Raw genomic sequence first — 16,548 nt, 5'->3', positions numbered from 1 at the left:
AGGACTGTGTTTAAGTGTACATGAGTAAGCATTAGCAGCAAACAAGAGCCACACTTGCTAACATGAAAGAGGCCAGCACCTGCATCTCGAAGCGGGAGGTAGGAGGGTTGGAAAACTTTCTGCATGTTGATAGCATCTCAATTTGATTGCGTAACAGAATGTGATTTCCAGCCACATTTGGAAGTCATGCCAGCTGTGGTCGAGAGGAAAACTGGAATACCCTTACACCCTCATGGGGTCTGTCACAAAGCTGATCTCCAAAGACAGTGAGGCTCTTTCAGGAGTGTGCCAGCTGATCCAAGATATTATTTCATGACGTATCTTAACGTGTCTGATATGTACCTTCTTATTTTCTAGTTGTCTTAACGAAGTCAGCTCTGTAACAGGCTCTGCAACAGACCACCTTCTAAATGTCAAAAACTGCAAGTACTTCCTCCATCCTTACAGAATTGCATTCTACCTTAACACAAAAAGAGTGAACTCAAGTGGTTTCATTGCAAGTGAGACCTAATCTATTCTGTGGCAGTCTTCTAAGCACATTTCTGTGCACTTCCTGCAATGTTTGGACTGACTTCCTGCCAGTGCATGCTCTATAGCAGCAGTCGTACACCACAAGAGAAGAGATGTGGTCCTCAGCCAGAGTTGTCTCAGTGGTAGAAAAGGAGACAGTTCAGGCTTACAGTGTGACAGTAATCTGAGATACTTGTTATTTCATGGGCTGCCCCCCACTATCAAAAAAAAAAACTTGCCACTATAAGTGAGATATTTGTGACTTAGTCTTTTCTTAGTTTCTTTTTTTTTTTTTTTTTTTTTTTAATATTTGACTATTTAATAAAAAACATGGAGTTTTTTTTTAATTGGTTCACTGGCCACAGACACAAACCACAGGTCGGAGTGACAAAAATAGCCTTTCTTGTTTTGTTGCACTGACACAACAAAACAGGCCTGAAACTACCACACAAGAATCACAACTGTCCCAGACTGCCCTATTGGTGTTTTGTGTGGTACTACTGTAAATATGACCAATTATAATTAATACTAATTCTTCCAAGATCAGTTTCGCGCTATCTGAAATCCCCTGTCTTGTCAAACGCTCCATTTTGCACCGTAAGATCTTTTGAATAACCCTGGACCACCACCTCAGGCTTACATTGACGGTGTTCCTCACCTTAAAGGTCACAGGTTCACAGATGTCGTACACATAAGCAACATATAAATATAACCTCACCACTGTCTTGCAGCCTACCATAGCCTCCTTTCTTAACTGTATTGGAAAGTTTACATTGTGGCTCCTACTCTGGGAAAGGTGCTGCCCTGACCCCTTTATCATGGAGCCTTTAACGTTCCCCTTTTGCTCAGACACAGCTGCATGACAAGCACCTGTTAGAAACATGCAGAACAACCCTCAACCTTTCAACGACAGGAAACTCTGGGTCGCTCTCCTCCACTCCTGTGTGTTTGCGTAAGTGTGTGTGTGTGCGTGCACAAATACCACATCAGTGCTCCTAAGCAGTGAGTTAGTTATAATAAGAGAAGCGGATGATGACATCTTCACACCCATGCTCCACTGGTTAAAAACTCCCTTACTGCCAAATAGCCATTTTAAAAAATAACTAATTAATAAAAAAAAAAAGGATATCTCTATGGCGGCACCTGAAATCTGACATTGCTGGACGTTGAAGAGGCATTTCGTATTTCAAGAGGTGAGCGTCAAACTTATGATTCCTTCAGAATTACAAAAGCAAAGAATTCAGAGACAGAAGTAACTGTAACACAGTTAGTTGGCCAAACATTAATTTCCTTGTCATTATAATGTGTGTTATAGTAAATATCCTCCATAAATCTGTAAGATTGTTTTGGTCTTTTGACTTCTGCATGAAATATTTTGTACTTTGAAAACTGACGTCTGAAGAGGAAGAACATCCACACCCAGAAATAATGGCAATGTGGCTTAAAGTCGTTCTTTGTCTTCATTTGCGTCATGTGCTTTAATATAAAGGCTTGTAACAACACATACTCAGATACTGGTCGTGTTATCGTCAATGCTAATAAAACTCCAAAGAGAAGAAGACGTGACCCCATAAAAACAATAGTATACTTTCTCATTACAATAAATATATACCCTGTATCTTATTAATCCCATTTATACTTCTATTATTAGAAAGAAATGGAAGATTCAGGCACTTGTGTGTTTGTAAATTCATATCTGTTACATAAACATGTATAAATACGAGAGATAATGTGGGTAAGGGCAGATGGGTGTGAAGTACAAATACAAATTTGAATGCGAAGAGCAAAACTCACTGTGATTTTGATGCGACAATAAGCAAATTCAGACAAAACGTCATTTTTTTTCTGTGTAGGGATGTTGCTCTTAGTTTAAGGGGCTCACAGTGGCTTTTGAAATTAGGTAATTTATCAGCTCACAAGCTTTAGTGAATTAAGTGCCATTAAGTCAAATGTCTTAGGTCTTTCTTTTAGACCACAAATACCATCTTCATACTCGTAATACTTTGCAAACAAAAACAATCAACAAGATTTGTTTGGAAAGATCTTCAGCTGCAGTTCATAAAAAGAAGAGGGTAGCCCCTCAGTGGAAAATGCTGACTTTGTTTGTATGACTCCCTGTGTACGGACCAGTAGGCGTAGGAGTGTTGATAATTCAAAAAAAAGGAAAGACTTCTTCATAACTCTGTGATTCTCCTGTGATTCATGTCTTGGGGTCTCAGTACAGTGGTGGGTTGTTATTGCCAGGTCAGGCCTCTCCAGATTTTTCTCACGGCTCTGAGCCTTTGGTACAGACGGCTGCTGTGATTAGCCCACTGACCTTGTTCCATGAGTGGTCCAATGGGAGCCAAGTGAGCTTGAGAAAGCCAGTTTGTGCAGTGCACTACAATACAGCACACGTGCAGACGTTGGATTATACAAGATTAGGATTTGTACAGTTTTATAGAGCCCACTATTCAAGTCTCAATCAGAATTAGAACATGTACGGGCCTGTGATTTGAGCAACTGAAAGCAGTAGAAACTTTAGTTGTTGTCAAAATTTTATGATGTGATTATGTGATTGTATTTGACTGTTGCGCACATGTTTACACAGTGTTTAAAGAGTGTCACTGTGTTAAAGCTGTAAAAGATGTTTGGCTCTTACTTTAGAAAATGATTCACCACTGAGCCTCCATTTTGAGGAGACGCCTTCCTTCACATCCGATTGAAGCAGTTTTCGGAAACAAAAACATTTTGCGTCTCCTGTTATTGTTCTCCACTTCCAAATCTTAAAATGAAGCCATGAAAGAAGTCTTGAAACTTTTTTTTACACTTTTTTTTTTTTTTAACTGAATTCGATGTGTGTAATTTAAAATGTGATGATATTTTAAAACTGTCTTGGACTGGTAATGGCTACCTAGAATGCTAGCCAAAAAGAAAATCCTTTCATTAGAGAATTTTTGCCATTAAAAAAACAGTCATTATTATGTTATGAATACTTTGCTTTTTATCTGATGCCTATATACAAATATCCTGAACCTTTAAATTGCAGAAAACATGGGATGTAACTGCAGTTCAGACTACTCAGACAATGACTGGATTGAGAACTTGGATGAAATCTGCGAACACTGCAACTGTCCCATACCTCCCCAGTCATGCAATCCAGTAAGTGTATGTCTTGTATGTGCAGTACGTAGTGTATGTTATTATTTCTACACAAATGTATACATGTCAATGCACTGTACATTACACTGCATGAGTGTTTGTGTGTGTGTGGCTTGGCATGAATGGGTTTGGGTTTTTGTGGGGTTGAATGTGAATGACCACTTAGAAGACAAACACATGAGCAGACCTTGACCTCAGACCCTCACCCAAGAAAATTATAAAACACAATCTGCTGTTGTATGTGTAAGTCCAGTTTTTTAACTTACATAACTGTGAGGGAAGTTGTCTTTTGTGTGTGTAATTAATTGGCATGTGTAATTATTCCCTCAATGTTGTTTGCTTCCTCTCTGTGATGTAGATGTCTTGTTAGATTAGAAATAAAGGAGAAAACCACCTGTATGTGTCACAGTACATCAAGACAGCTTGTCTGTGGGGAAAAAAGAAGCAAAACTGCTGACGAGATTTACCGTTGAGTTCTGCGCTAGTTGGTTTTTACTGTGAATGTTACATGTAGCAGTCTCTTGTATTACCGCATAAATCTTCTATTGTTCTTTGAAAAACTGAACACAAGTTTAATCTTGTTTTCCTGTCGCCAGTACACAGAACAGCTGATCCCTTACCCATCACAACATTCACCTCCTACATCACCTTTGCCAGGTAAGACAATACAGTACACGTCAGTAAAATGTAATATGACAAGTCAGGTCAAATTAATTCTGTTTTAATTATGTAGCCCAAGAGTCCGAATACCAGTTTGATTGGTATCAGGGAAACTCCACAAAAAACCTCTAAATGAAGAGGAAAGGGAGAAACCTCAGGATGATCAACAAAGGAGGAATTCTTCTTTCAGTGTGGACAGTTATTCAAGACAAGTCCTATATGTTTACAGATAAACATCACATTGTAGACAGAAGTAATATTAGTAAAGTACAAAAGTATTGTGAAATATCAAATACACTCTTAGTTTAATGAGCTAAAGAGTTTCAGACAGACCGTAAAAGTAAAATGATGAATATGATTAAACACATAAGGTAAGACTGTTTACAATTATGAATTTTTTTTCTTTACCTTTTACTTTACTTCCAAGTGAATTTGAGTATAAAATGTTCATTTTTATTCAGCTCCTTACTTTCCTTATTTTCTCAGTCTTAGTAGACATTAAACCATCCTAATTAATCTGTTCATTTATCTACTTCATATTTTCCTCACATTTTCTATTTTCCCGTTACCGTTTTGCTTACATGAAAATTATAACGGTGAGTCTAAAATACTTAGGCAGTATCTGATAACCTGTCGGCTACTTAAGTACACTGGTCCCAGTGTTTACGGGGTCTTATGTTTGCTGTGGAGATCATCTGGGACACATATTCTCTTTGGCAGTATAAACACGGGCACTGGCTACTCATTGTGTGTAATTGAATTCTTTCCGCTCCTCATTTTCTTTTCTTTCTTTTTTTGGACAAAACATAAATTGTGTAACTGTTCACCAATAAGCAGAAAAAACACACTTCAAACTTATGTCTAGTGTGGGTTCTCGGGCTTCACACCCCTCCCCTCGCCCCGTATCGTCTTCCTGTTCTTGCAGAATTGTATTTCTGTTTTGAAGAAAAGAAGCAAATCATTGTAAGCGAGAATTCTTCATAGTTCCATATGTGCTTGGCTATCATCACAAAAAAATTAATACTGCACTAGGGACTGGGCAACGATGTCCACTCTCTTCCTTCACCATTGCCATCAAGACAGCCATTTCTCAAAAAAGACAATATCAAAAGAATTCATACACCCAGAACACAACAGAAACCTGCCTTGCAATTCAACATTCATGGTTAAAAATGTCCTCTATATATTTTGTCTATGTCTTACTTTAACTAAAACCTACAATATTCCTCTTGCAGACAACCTTGTGGTTGCTGTATACAGCTATAAACCCGCCCATGATGGTGACCTGGGCTTTGAGAAGGGAGACAAACTCAAGATCATCAACAAGTAAGCTGCTATTGGACACATAGTAAAGCCTGGTAAAATTATATAATATTTCAGCCCCAGACAACAATTCAATGACTATCCTCTCACCACCACGGCAGCTCAAACACCATTTAATTGTGCTGGACCATAGTGTATGCCGCAAAGCAATCCCTGGGCATTTTTAGAAGCTATGCTAACCATTATTCACAGCTCCAAAAATAAACCTGGGTCGTCACATTGGCCTAATCTACGGTGCATATTATGTATTCACAACATCCCGTCGAGTTTAATTTTCCGAGCGGAGACTTTTGATTCATGTCAGTCCCGCTTGCGCTCACCCAGTGTTTCCTGTCTCTCTCTACTGTTGACACTTGAGTAAAGGCAAAAAATACCAAAAATTGGGTTTGGGAGCAGAAACATTGTAAAGACAGGAAACGTGTATTAAACTGAAAAAAAAAAATATAGGTAAATATCGGGCTTACCCGTAGGGCTTTTATTTTTTTGAGAACTGAAATGGCACAGAGGTCGTGTCCTTAGTATTATTTCTTGAAATTGGGAGGGGTTTATAATGACAAAAAGAAGAGTTTAAATTCATTATGCATATACTACACATTTTTTAAAGCTAATTATAACATTTTTACTAAGCACATTTTGAAAGTTTTGGGACAAAAGAAGTAAATGTATTAGTGTATTGTGAAAGAAATTTTGTATTCTTTGTACAAACAACAACTAACAATAACAACAACAACTTCTTAGCGGAACAGGGTTTTCCAGAGGAAATCAGGACTCATGTTTCTAAAATCCTTGCTACGGCCCTGGCATACACTGATATGAAAATATTATTGGTTTCAATTTTAACTATTTCAACCAGTCCTCTGATAAACTTCAAAGGTTTAACAAGTTGTTTACAATGCGGTGAAGATTAAAAGTCAGTAGTGAGCATGTCTCTTTTCTCAGCAGTCTCTCCTGTCTCCTCTGCTGACATGTAAGATTAGACACCTACCCGCTTGCTAAGTGTGATGCGGTTCATTTCATGCAGTGATCATTTATGCTGCAAAGATCCCCTTATGCCTGTGGGGGTTAATTTGAAACTGCTTTCTGATGGTGTACCCATTCATCACAAAACAGTCTAGACTGCTATGAGGCATCACAGGCCTGTAACTCACTCATGGTATTGTTGTTGTCTCTTTTGACATCCAGGGACGATTCAGAGTGGTATATGGCAGAGTCTCTCACCACAGGCCAGCAGGGCTTCATCCCATTCAACTTTGTTGCTATGACCACAGTGGAGACTGAACCGTACGTCATACAGGAAACATAATGATACTGCTCTCAATGCCATGTCACACAGCCGCAACACTATCTCATATGATGCATATTGTGTCCCTGGGGAAAGGGAAGTGGTTAACTCAGAGTGTGAAGCATGGTGTGCGTTTGTGCTGCAGGTGGTTCTTCAAGAACATTTCTAGAAACGAAGCCATGAGGCTCCTCCTTGCTCCTGGGAATACGCAAGGCTCCTTCCTGATTCGAGAGAGCGAGACAACCCCAGGTGAACTTATCTTTTAGTCATCATACCACTGACTTGAAATTCTATACAGTCTGCACATAATCAAAGTGGGTTTCAAAAGATGGTTTCTCAGCAGTTGCATTTGCTTAAAGGTGCTACATGTGGCACTTTAACTGTCAACATTACTGTGATACATGGGTATAATAACCACACAAGTGTGATCATGCTCAACATGACTGGTATCCTCTGAATCCTTTCGTCTTGTTATTACTGGCAGTGTTTCTAAAATACTGATTTCCCACAAACCTCCTTTCTGTCTCCCAACTTGCTTTATCTATTTGATTTCAGTATTGCTTTACTGCCACGAATGAAAATGGTGGAAGACATTTTTTCATGTACATTTACATCATCCCGCTGTGTCTTGAAAATGCAGCATGAAAGGCGGGATGCTTACCCTACCATATATGTGACATTAATCAGTATTGCAAAATCAGAAGTGTACCTCCCCTGTCATAACTCAGGCATGGCAGATTCAGTGTGACTAATGCTTCCCAAGGATTTCATTATCACCGATGTCCATTACAAATAAATGTCCATTAAATCCACTTAGAAATCACAGAAAAAAACAATGCTAAGAGTAATCCACTGACACTACTAACATGAACGGAAAATAGCAAATTCTGCATACTTTAAATGGTGCCAGTTTGCCACAATGTAAACAAATATTGGCTAAAAGTATGGGGCTCAGTTAGCCCACAGTTAACTGACTCCATGACAACAATACACTTCCTGTTTACATCTGATGGCCCAAAGGTCCCAGAAAACTGGGCATGATTATCCCTCAAATCAAAGTAAGACCAAGAATAACAGCAGAAGTGACATAATTAATATTTTTTTTCATGCTGCATTATCAATATTGCTTTGACATTTTATCTTATTTTGTTTCCTCAATTAATCTCAGCTGTCATCTATCAGTGAAATCTGCATGCTCCTTCACAGCAGATTATGCTTCCTCTTTGTTCTAGGGTCATATGCCTTATCAGTCAGGGACTTGGACCACAACACAGGTGACGAAGTCAAGCACTACAAGATCCGAAACATGGACAATGGAGGCTTCTATATCTCAGCCAAGATATCCTTTAACTCACTGAAGGAGCTTGTCCAGCATCACTCACGTGCGTTCAGCCTCTTGAGGAATAAATGAAGATTGACAAAATACTGCGCAGAGTATGAATCATTTTAAACCTGTCTCCTCTCTCCGTCATCCAGGCGAAACAGATGGATTGTGCACAAGGCTGGTGAAGCCATGTCAGTCAAGGGCACCACAGAAGCCCTGGTGGCAGGATGAATGGGAGATTCCCCGCGAGTCCCTGAAGCTGGAGCGCAGGCTTGGAGCAGGACAGTTTGGAGAAGTCTGGATGGGTGAGTAACAGGAAAGATGAAAGAGGGGGATTAAGAGGTGAAACCTGGTGACAGCTTTCAGAAAAAAGTACATATATATATATATATATATATATATATATAAGTAACAGGAAAGGGTGAGTAACAGGAAAGATGAAAGAGGGGGATTAAGAGGTGGAAAACCTGGTGACAGCTTTCAGAAAAGAATATGTGAATATATATATATATATATATATATATATATATATATATATATATATATATATATAAAGTGTTATCTTAAGATTCTGCACAAAGGTGTTTTGCACCATTTTGCACAGATATATCACATGTACAAAGCCCAGTTGCTTAATCAGTTGTGGGTTTGACTGTGAGTCCTACAGAGAGCCTTTAGACAGGGCTTTTCTGCAATGTATGCAAAACAGTTTCCTCAGTACAGTCTTACTTGTAGGCTTGTTTGACCTGGTTAAATGAAGAAAATGTGTGGTGTTAATCCTCTTAAACAATATCACTCACACTACATGAATCTACCTTTTCAATGAGCTAATTGTTCAGAGAAACTGTCACTGAACAGCATGAATGTCTATTGTGATTGCGAGTATTAGGCTAAACAAGAAGGCAAAATGTTTTGATCACAAGGGCAACAGTTGAAATAATCTTTGTCACAACCCCATTATTATTCAAATGGAGGGGTGCTTTTCTCTCTATTTTCCATCCTCATTTGCCAGCACATTCAACATCCCAAACAAACCACTGTATAAGAGCTAAACATTGCCAACCATGGAATTTGTCCTCATTTCACAGCCACTTTCTATTTACAGTATCTTCTCGCATGTAGTCTGGGCACAGTGTTTGTTTCTCTATCCTCATCCAAACATTGGTTCAAGGACATACTTGAATAATGGGAGTGGCTGTCATTCGCTATGAAATGTTTATTCACATTATTTGACATGAAAAATGTGATAACCATCCTTTATTGTGAGGAGATTTCCATTGCAGATAAGAAAGATGGAGAAATGCTTTGAACAGTGAATTTTTGTTCCCAGCATTGCTGCACTTCATGCACGGTGTGAGACGCTCACTGTGCTCTGACGGAAGATTAAACTGGTTGGCTGTGGGTTTACTTGGCATGATATATGGGAGCATTAGTGAGCCAAAGCTGGAATGACAACTTGTTTGCGTGACAAAGCCTTTGCGTGACCCTTACAATCTGAAGTGAAAGCTGTCTGAATTTACTTGTACAATAAACACAATTTAGAATCATATATCATAGCCCTATGGGAGGTAATACGATTTGATCTGTTTACCATAACTGGATGGGTTGTCATAAAATATTGACATTCAAGGTCTCCAGAAGGTGAATCCTACTGACTCTGGAGATCCCCTGACTTTTTCTAGTGCTACCATGAGGTTGTGATTCCTTGTGTTTGGTGCTAATTAGCAAGTACTGGCATGCTAACATGCTAAACTAAAATAAACATACCTGCTAAACATCAGCATGTTGATATTTAGCTAATATCAACATGCTGAGTACAGTCTCACGGAGCTGCTGTTGTGGCTCTAGACTTGGACTTGTTTTGATCAATGACTTTGAGAAACCCATTGATGTTTAAATGTGTGTTTATAGGTGTCTACAACAATGACAGGAAAGTGGCAATTAAGAATCTGAAGATGGGCACAATGTCGGTGGAAGCCTTCCTGGCAGAGGCTAACATGATGAAGAACTTGCAACATCCTCGCCTTGTCCGCCTCTTTGCTGTGGTTACCCAGGAGCCAATCTATATTGTCACGGAGTACATGGAAAATGGTAGGTCAAAAACCAAAGGAAAAACTGACCCCAGGGTATTTCCATGAAATGAAAGCTCATTTGAAGATTTAAAAAAAAAAAAAAAGAAATCCATCTGTAATCATACCAGCTACTTTCAGATCAGTTCAGTTTAGTCAATGAAAATATGTCTAAGCCTGTCTGAAACAATCATTTCCTTCATCTCCTGCCCTGTTACCCTGAACACCAAAGACTGTGTCGTCATGGTGAGTTCTGCGCCTGGAGCAAAAGACAAAGAAAGTGTGCGTTATAGACTTTCAGGATCAAACATGTTGATCTGTTATCGGACTCTGGGTGAGAGAACATGCTTGAACAAAAGACTGGACTGCCCCATGCGTTTTACCCTTTTCATGAGTCATAGTGTTTTCACATGTACTCTTCACTCCAGTGGCTCTGATGACTTAGCTGAATGTCTGTTGATCACACAACCACAGCTGCCTTGCTGTTTATTTGTGTTTGATCTACAATGTGATAGAAATTGCACATTACTGGAACTATAAAGTACAATCATCACCTGTGATTGGACTTGAATGCAGCCGTGTGAGCAAACCCAAATAAGGGAGCTCCACTCATGAGCGGTGCCTCTCAAAGCATTCTGCTCTGCTGAAGTGGCCTGGCTTCTGATAGGCTATTTTCAGCTTCTCCTCATAACCCTGCTGTATTTGCTGCTCTGTGCTGAAATGTTCAAAAGCACACGTGAACTTTCACTTCTTTTCCGTGCCCTTCCAGACAGTTTACTGGTGTTTACTCACTGAGGGGAAGTCTCTCCTGGCCAGTCTGAGATGAGGGGTGTTAAAACAGGAGAGGGTGATTTGCCGTGTTATTGTTCACAGAAACCCCTGATGAGACCTGGCTACTTTCCAGAGTTTGAATTACGCACATGCACAGACACATGTAAACAAGTGTTGGAACATTACACCAATCAGTCACAATATTGTGGCTGGGTGGACACACATATATATCTATATATGTGTGTGTGTGTATTTACACACAGCCACAACATTAAACCAGTCACTGGTTTCACTGTTGTAGCTGCTGCACCAATAAAAAAAACTTTGACAATGGCAGTTTGTTCAGTATCTTGCTACTGTTTTTTTCCCCCCTCTTCTTACGCAACAAAGTACATGTGAAATTACTGCAAATTGCAAACACAAGTAATAAAACAGTGTTACGGTAACAGCTGCAAACAACTTTCCATATTAAGATTTATTACACCCAAATGGGGGTGTCTCATGAAAGTGATCCAGTATCTGTTTCACTTTAACCTCAAAAGTCTTTGTAATTCTTTTTCTCTGGGAGGAACAATGACAAAATGCATAGAGAGATGTTGTCACAAACACAACAACAGTCTTACAGCTGAAGTGAATGGAGTTCCTTTGTATGGTCTTGTATGAGTGGCCTGTAAACCAACAGCAGTGGTCCTACATGAGGCTGCTTCTTTGTCTGGCATCCACGTGTGGACGGGACACAGTTGTTGCCTCTGTTGTCAAGAGAAAGGATGGCTCGGAGTTCCCATCTTTTCAGTTTGTCCCTTTTTTTTTTATCAAAGACAACAAAGATGGAAAATAACAGGCGTGTCATCCCAGCTTCCCTTTGTGACCTTGACAAAGAGCGTTCCTCTGGCTCCCAGACTTCAAAAGCAGTGTTCCGGACTTAAGCAGAGGAGCGAATACCTCTTCTTTCCTGGCACAGTCATTCCTCTTAAAGTATTTCCTTTGGTTTGCCTTGGTTGGCTGGTCTGCAGAGGTATTGTTCCATCATAATCAAACTCCACACAAAGTCCACTGTCAGAAACTATGCATCAGTTTGACTGATGCTTTGTGCACTTCCTCACCGTGTTATGTTCCTTGATTTGAACTGCTATTCTGATCCAACTCAGTCTATTTATGTCCAGGGGGAATCATGATGTTTTTGAAAAAGGAAAATGCCGTGAGTTATCTGAACAAAACACGATTTCCCAATTAATATTATCTTTCAGTGACTGCTAGAGGCTGACATGATCTATGGGACACATTCAAACTGTTCAGACAGTTAGTAGAAGCATGTTAATAAAAACATGAATCAATGTGTTTCTGAAGATATCATTTGGATGTGATTTCTTGCAGGGAGCCTAGTGGATTACCTAAAAACAACGGAGGGAAGCAGTTTGCCCATAAACATGCTGATAGACATGGCATCTCAGGCAAGACATCTCTTTTTACAATAAATGTCTTTCTCCTCTTATCTCTGCACTACTTTCACTGCATTTACCAGACAGCCTTTCATTTATTCTTTCACTTCTCATTCTCTCACCATGGTCCTCATAGACAGGAAACTGGCCACTGTTGAAATTAGGCTTACACTGAGCACCTCTAATAGCAATAGGGCTGTGTGTGTAGGTGTGCGCATTATTATTTATGTCATTCTAGACACTCCAGCAGAAATAAAATTGTGTTCCTATGAAACAGCCCAAATAAATGAGAAATTCACCTACATTTATTTATCTATTTTATTTATTATTATATTTTTGTCATACTACACTTTTTATCTTTTCACAAACGTTCCAACTCAGCTAAACTCAAAATCCAGCAATGGAAACAAAACCTGAAACGCACTGTATGATGGAGATTTTCCGCTCAGTTTCTCTGAACATACAGTAAGAATCTCTGTGACACCTCCGCCAAAGTGGTAATTATTGTGTAGTGTCATCTCTATGGAAGATACCATTTTACCACTCACAAATGACACATTTGATTAATAAAGCCAAATGTTTGAACATATGGTTTGATGCAGACTGCAAGTTAAAGTGGTGGTAGTGAATATCTGTACTCTTACGATGAATCTACAGCTAGCAGGCAGTTAGAATAGCTTAACACAAAGACCGGAAATGGGGGAAACAACTAGCCTGGCCCAGAAGGTAACATAATCTGCACCTCTATAGCTATCTAATTATGAGCTAATTGTGTCTGGTTTGTTTAATCATTTGTTTTAAACTCAGCAGAGTCTCTGTTGGTTGCCTGGCAAAGACTCCATAAAGTCACTGCTCGTGGCTACTTAACTCTTGTGAAAAACCACGGCTTGGTGTATTTACACTTCCTTTTGGTTGGTTCCTATTAAAAAAACAAGAATCTAGAGGTGTTGATAGGCTAAGCTAGGCTGACCAAATACTAGCTTTAACAAAGCAAATAGAATATTTCCCAAAATAACAAAATTTTTCTTTAAAGTGCTATATGTAAGTACAAAGTGGTATTACAAGACTGGATGGGCTCGGATTGCTAACTTCAGTAGAAATCTCTGCAACACAATACACAGACATCACATAACATCAATATTGTTATTTTGAAAAAAAATGTTATTTTTCACATTTTGTTGATAATTTTAGTTCATTTTTGAATGTTTTAAACTACATTACTTTCATATAGCAATTTTATTTTTTTAATAGCAGGTTTACTTTTATGACTATTATGACACAAAGAATTACAAATCAGGCCGATGTCTACTTCTTGAAATGTTACGTGTCAGTGAAGGAACTTTGACTTCTGGGTTTTGTGGGTGTGGGAATGGAAAACGCAACCACAGGAAGACAGACTTAAAGGAACTTTTAACTAAGTCTAACAAGACAAAAAATTCTTCATTCGGAGTAGGCAAGTTCTCCAACGCCTTCATGCTTGGTGCACAGAGGTAGAGTTTCTACAGAGCTTTGTGGTGAACATATTTTACAGAAAGATGCTTTCAAGCCAGTCGTCATGCACTGATGGCATGTTGTGATTAAGTGATTAATGATCTTTCTTTGCTGCAATACTGGAAACTGTCCACATTCTTATGTCTTATGTCTCATGCTTAAAAAATATGTACATGTATGGAATAAGATTTTGCCAATAGGAGAGCAAAGAAGATACCTAATTTGATAAAGCCAAAACAACCTTTTCAAGTTTTATATTGATTGATACCACAATCAAATTAATGTGGTATAGTGATAAATCTGGTATAGAGATTATGAGGTGTCTGAGTGGGAAGTCATGACGACAGTAGAAGTTTGTGGAAAAACACAGACATGTGTACATCTCAGGTTTCTGACAAGACCCTCAGGACCAATCACACCTATGTGATAGATTCTCACATCTAAAACACACTGCTACTACGCTACCGACACAGCAAAGCACTGATGGTTACATATTTAAACACAGATACAGTCACACAAATTACAAAAATGCCTTCTAACTGTGGGTGGTGAATTCTGCAGAAATCAGCAGAATTTTCTTGACTTAGAAACTGTATATTAGGTGTAGTTTCCTACTGAGGTCAACTTATGCGGAAATGACTCTTGTAGTATTTGATTGACTCATAGACAGAGTCACTGGAATAATCAGCCACTCTGCAGTAAAGTAAGGACAGCGGGTTTTTAGTATCAGGAAATAGAGTAGGCACAGCTGTGTACCTGGGTGGAGTAAGTAGGCAGAGTACACTGGTAAAAGGGTATAAGGAACTGACCTGGGGAAGTGGTAAACTCCCTGCTTTTTGACTCGTTCTGTTCAACTGTCCAACACACACAAATATTACACAATCCTAATACACACAGATCCCTCACAGCCATGCATTTCATGCTTCGTTGTTGGCTTGTCTGACAATATGCTGTCCCCTGCAGGTGGCTGATGGCATGGCCTTTATTGAGCAGAAAAATTACATTCATCGAGACCTGCGAGCTGCCAATATTCTCGTGTCTCAAGAACTCATCTGTAAGATTGCCGACTTTGGACTTGCAAGACTCATTGAGGACAACGAATACACAGCCAGAGAGGGTAACAAAACCTTGCAGAGATGGAAGATCACTTATATAACATGTTCTTTTCAGCCTTAGAAGAGTCTAAATCGAATCACAAAATCAAAATCTGAAGAATGATAACAATCTGTTTTTTCCTGTGTTCATAGGTGCAAAGTTCCCCATCAAGTGGACTGCCCCAGAAGCCATTAACTATGGCACCTTCTCTATAAAATCAGATGTGTGGTCCTTTGGGATCCTGCTCACAGAAATAGTGACATATGGGCGCATACCTTACCCTGGTAAATACTAATTCACTGTGCTCATTATAGTACACAACCTAATCATTTTATAAAATCACCAAATTACATGTGTAGCACAGATTATAATTGCTGAAAACACCATATCCAATGCCCACTCTGCTACATTTTACCTGTTGTGCAGGTATGTCCAACCCGGAGGTAATCCAGAACTTGGAGCGGGGCTACAGAATGCCAAAGCCAGAAAACTGTCCAGACGGGCTTTATAACATCATGGGGGAGTGCTGGAAGGAAAACGCAGAGGAAAGGCCCACTTTCGACTACCTGAGGAGCGTCCTGGGGGATTTCATCACTTCCACAGAGAGGCAGTACCAGGAACAGCCCTGATGGAGCAGAAAGACATACAGACATACAATAAATATACTCAAACTAAAGTTGAAGCTTGTGAAGGTGGATGCTGGATTTTGTTTTGTTTGCTGAAGAGTACATACCTATGTAATGATATAGTACAAACTGAAATTTTCCAAATAGGAGTACTTTGTTTCTGAATCAAACTTATTGTGAAGCGATCTCTTAGATTTGACACAATTACATCTGGACTGTGAACCTGAAATTCTGGTGACAGCTGGATCACTGAAGAGCCAACAACAAAGAGGGGAGTGATCACCATGCTGCTTGAATAAACATGGTGCTCGATATTAAGATGTAAATACTGTCAAACGCCTTCTGCCGTGTTTTACCTCTGCAGTTTAATAAATGTTTTCAAACTGTTTTACTCACAGTGAATGCATGTTGTTTCAATAAACTCAGGACCCACACCACTTAAAATGAATCACCATCAGCCAGAGTTTTTTCTTAGTGTTTTGTTTCATGAAGTTTTGTTTGTTTATTGCTGATGTTATTTAATAACTGTAAGATATTTAAAACATATGAACTTATTAGATGTGATGCATTGTCCTAGATTAAACAACCAAGTAGTACATAAAGTAGGAAAAATTAACTCTTACTTGACCAGCTGTTGCATTATTCAAATGCTGCTTAAACATTAATGCATTAGTTAGAATAATCCAAAGATATCAAATATAATAACGTACAGGAACCATCCTGCTGCATAATGAAAACTTCTTTCATTAAATTTTGATGTTGATTTATACATTTTGAATGCTGGACCCTTACTTGTAATGGCGTTTTTAATCTGTGG

The 16,548-nt window shown here is 39.1% G+C and overlaps 1 protein-coding gene across 1 annotated transcript; it reads left to right on the top strand.

Annotated features, from left to right (window-relative positions):
- Nucleotides 1–1,516: 1,516 nt before the first annotated feature.
- lck (LCK proto-oncogene, Src family tyrosine kinase) lies at nt 1,517–16,179 on the top strand. Its single transcript, XM_041060258.1, has 13 exons — nt 1,517–1,703; nt 3,539–3,651; nt 4,248–4,308; nt 5,547–5,637; nt 6,817–6,915; nt 7,062–7,165; nt 8,149–8,298; nt 8,393–8,545; nt 10,152–10,331; nt 12,455–12,531; nt 14,974–15,127; nt 15,258–15,389; nt 15,532–16,179. The coding sequence occupies exons 2-13, from the start codon at nt 3,544–3,546 to the stop codon at nt 15,732–15,734; spliced, it is 1,512 nt and encodes a 503-aa protein (XP_040916192.1). The 5' UTR covers nt 1,517–1,703; nt 3,539–3,543; the 3' UTR covers nt 15,735–16,179.
- Nucleotides 16,180–16,548: the final 369 nt, after the last annotated feature.

Source organism: Toxotes jaculatrix, chromosome 17 (genome assembly GCF_017976425.1).
Source record: "Toxotes jaculatrix isolate fToxJac2 chromosome 17, fToxJac2.pri, whole genome shotgun sequence".
NCBI lineage: Eukaryota > Metazoa > Chordata > Actinopteri > Toxotidae > Toxotes > Toxotes jaculatrix.
Note: the sequence above shows the minus strand (reverse complement) of the source record. Positions and strands in the feature narration are given on the sequence as shown.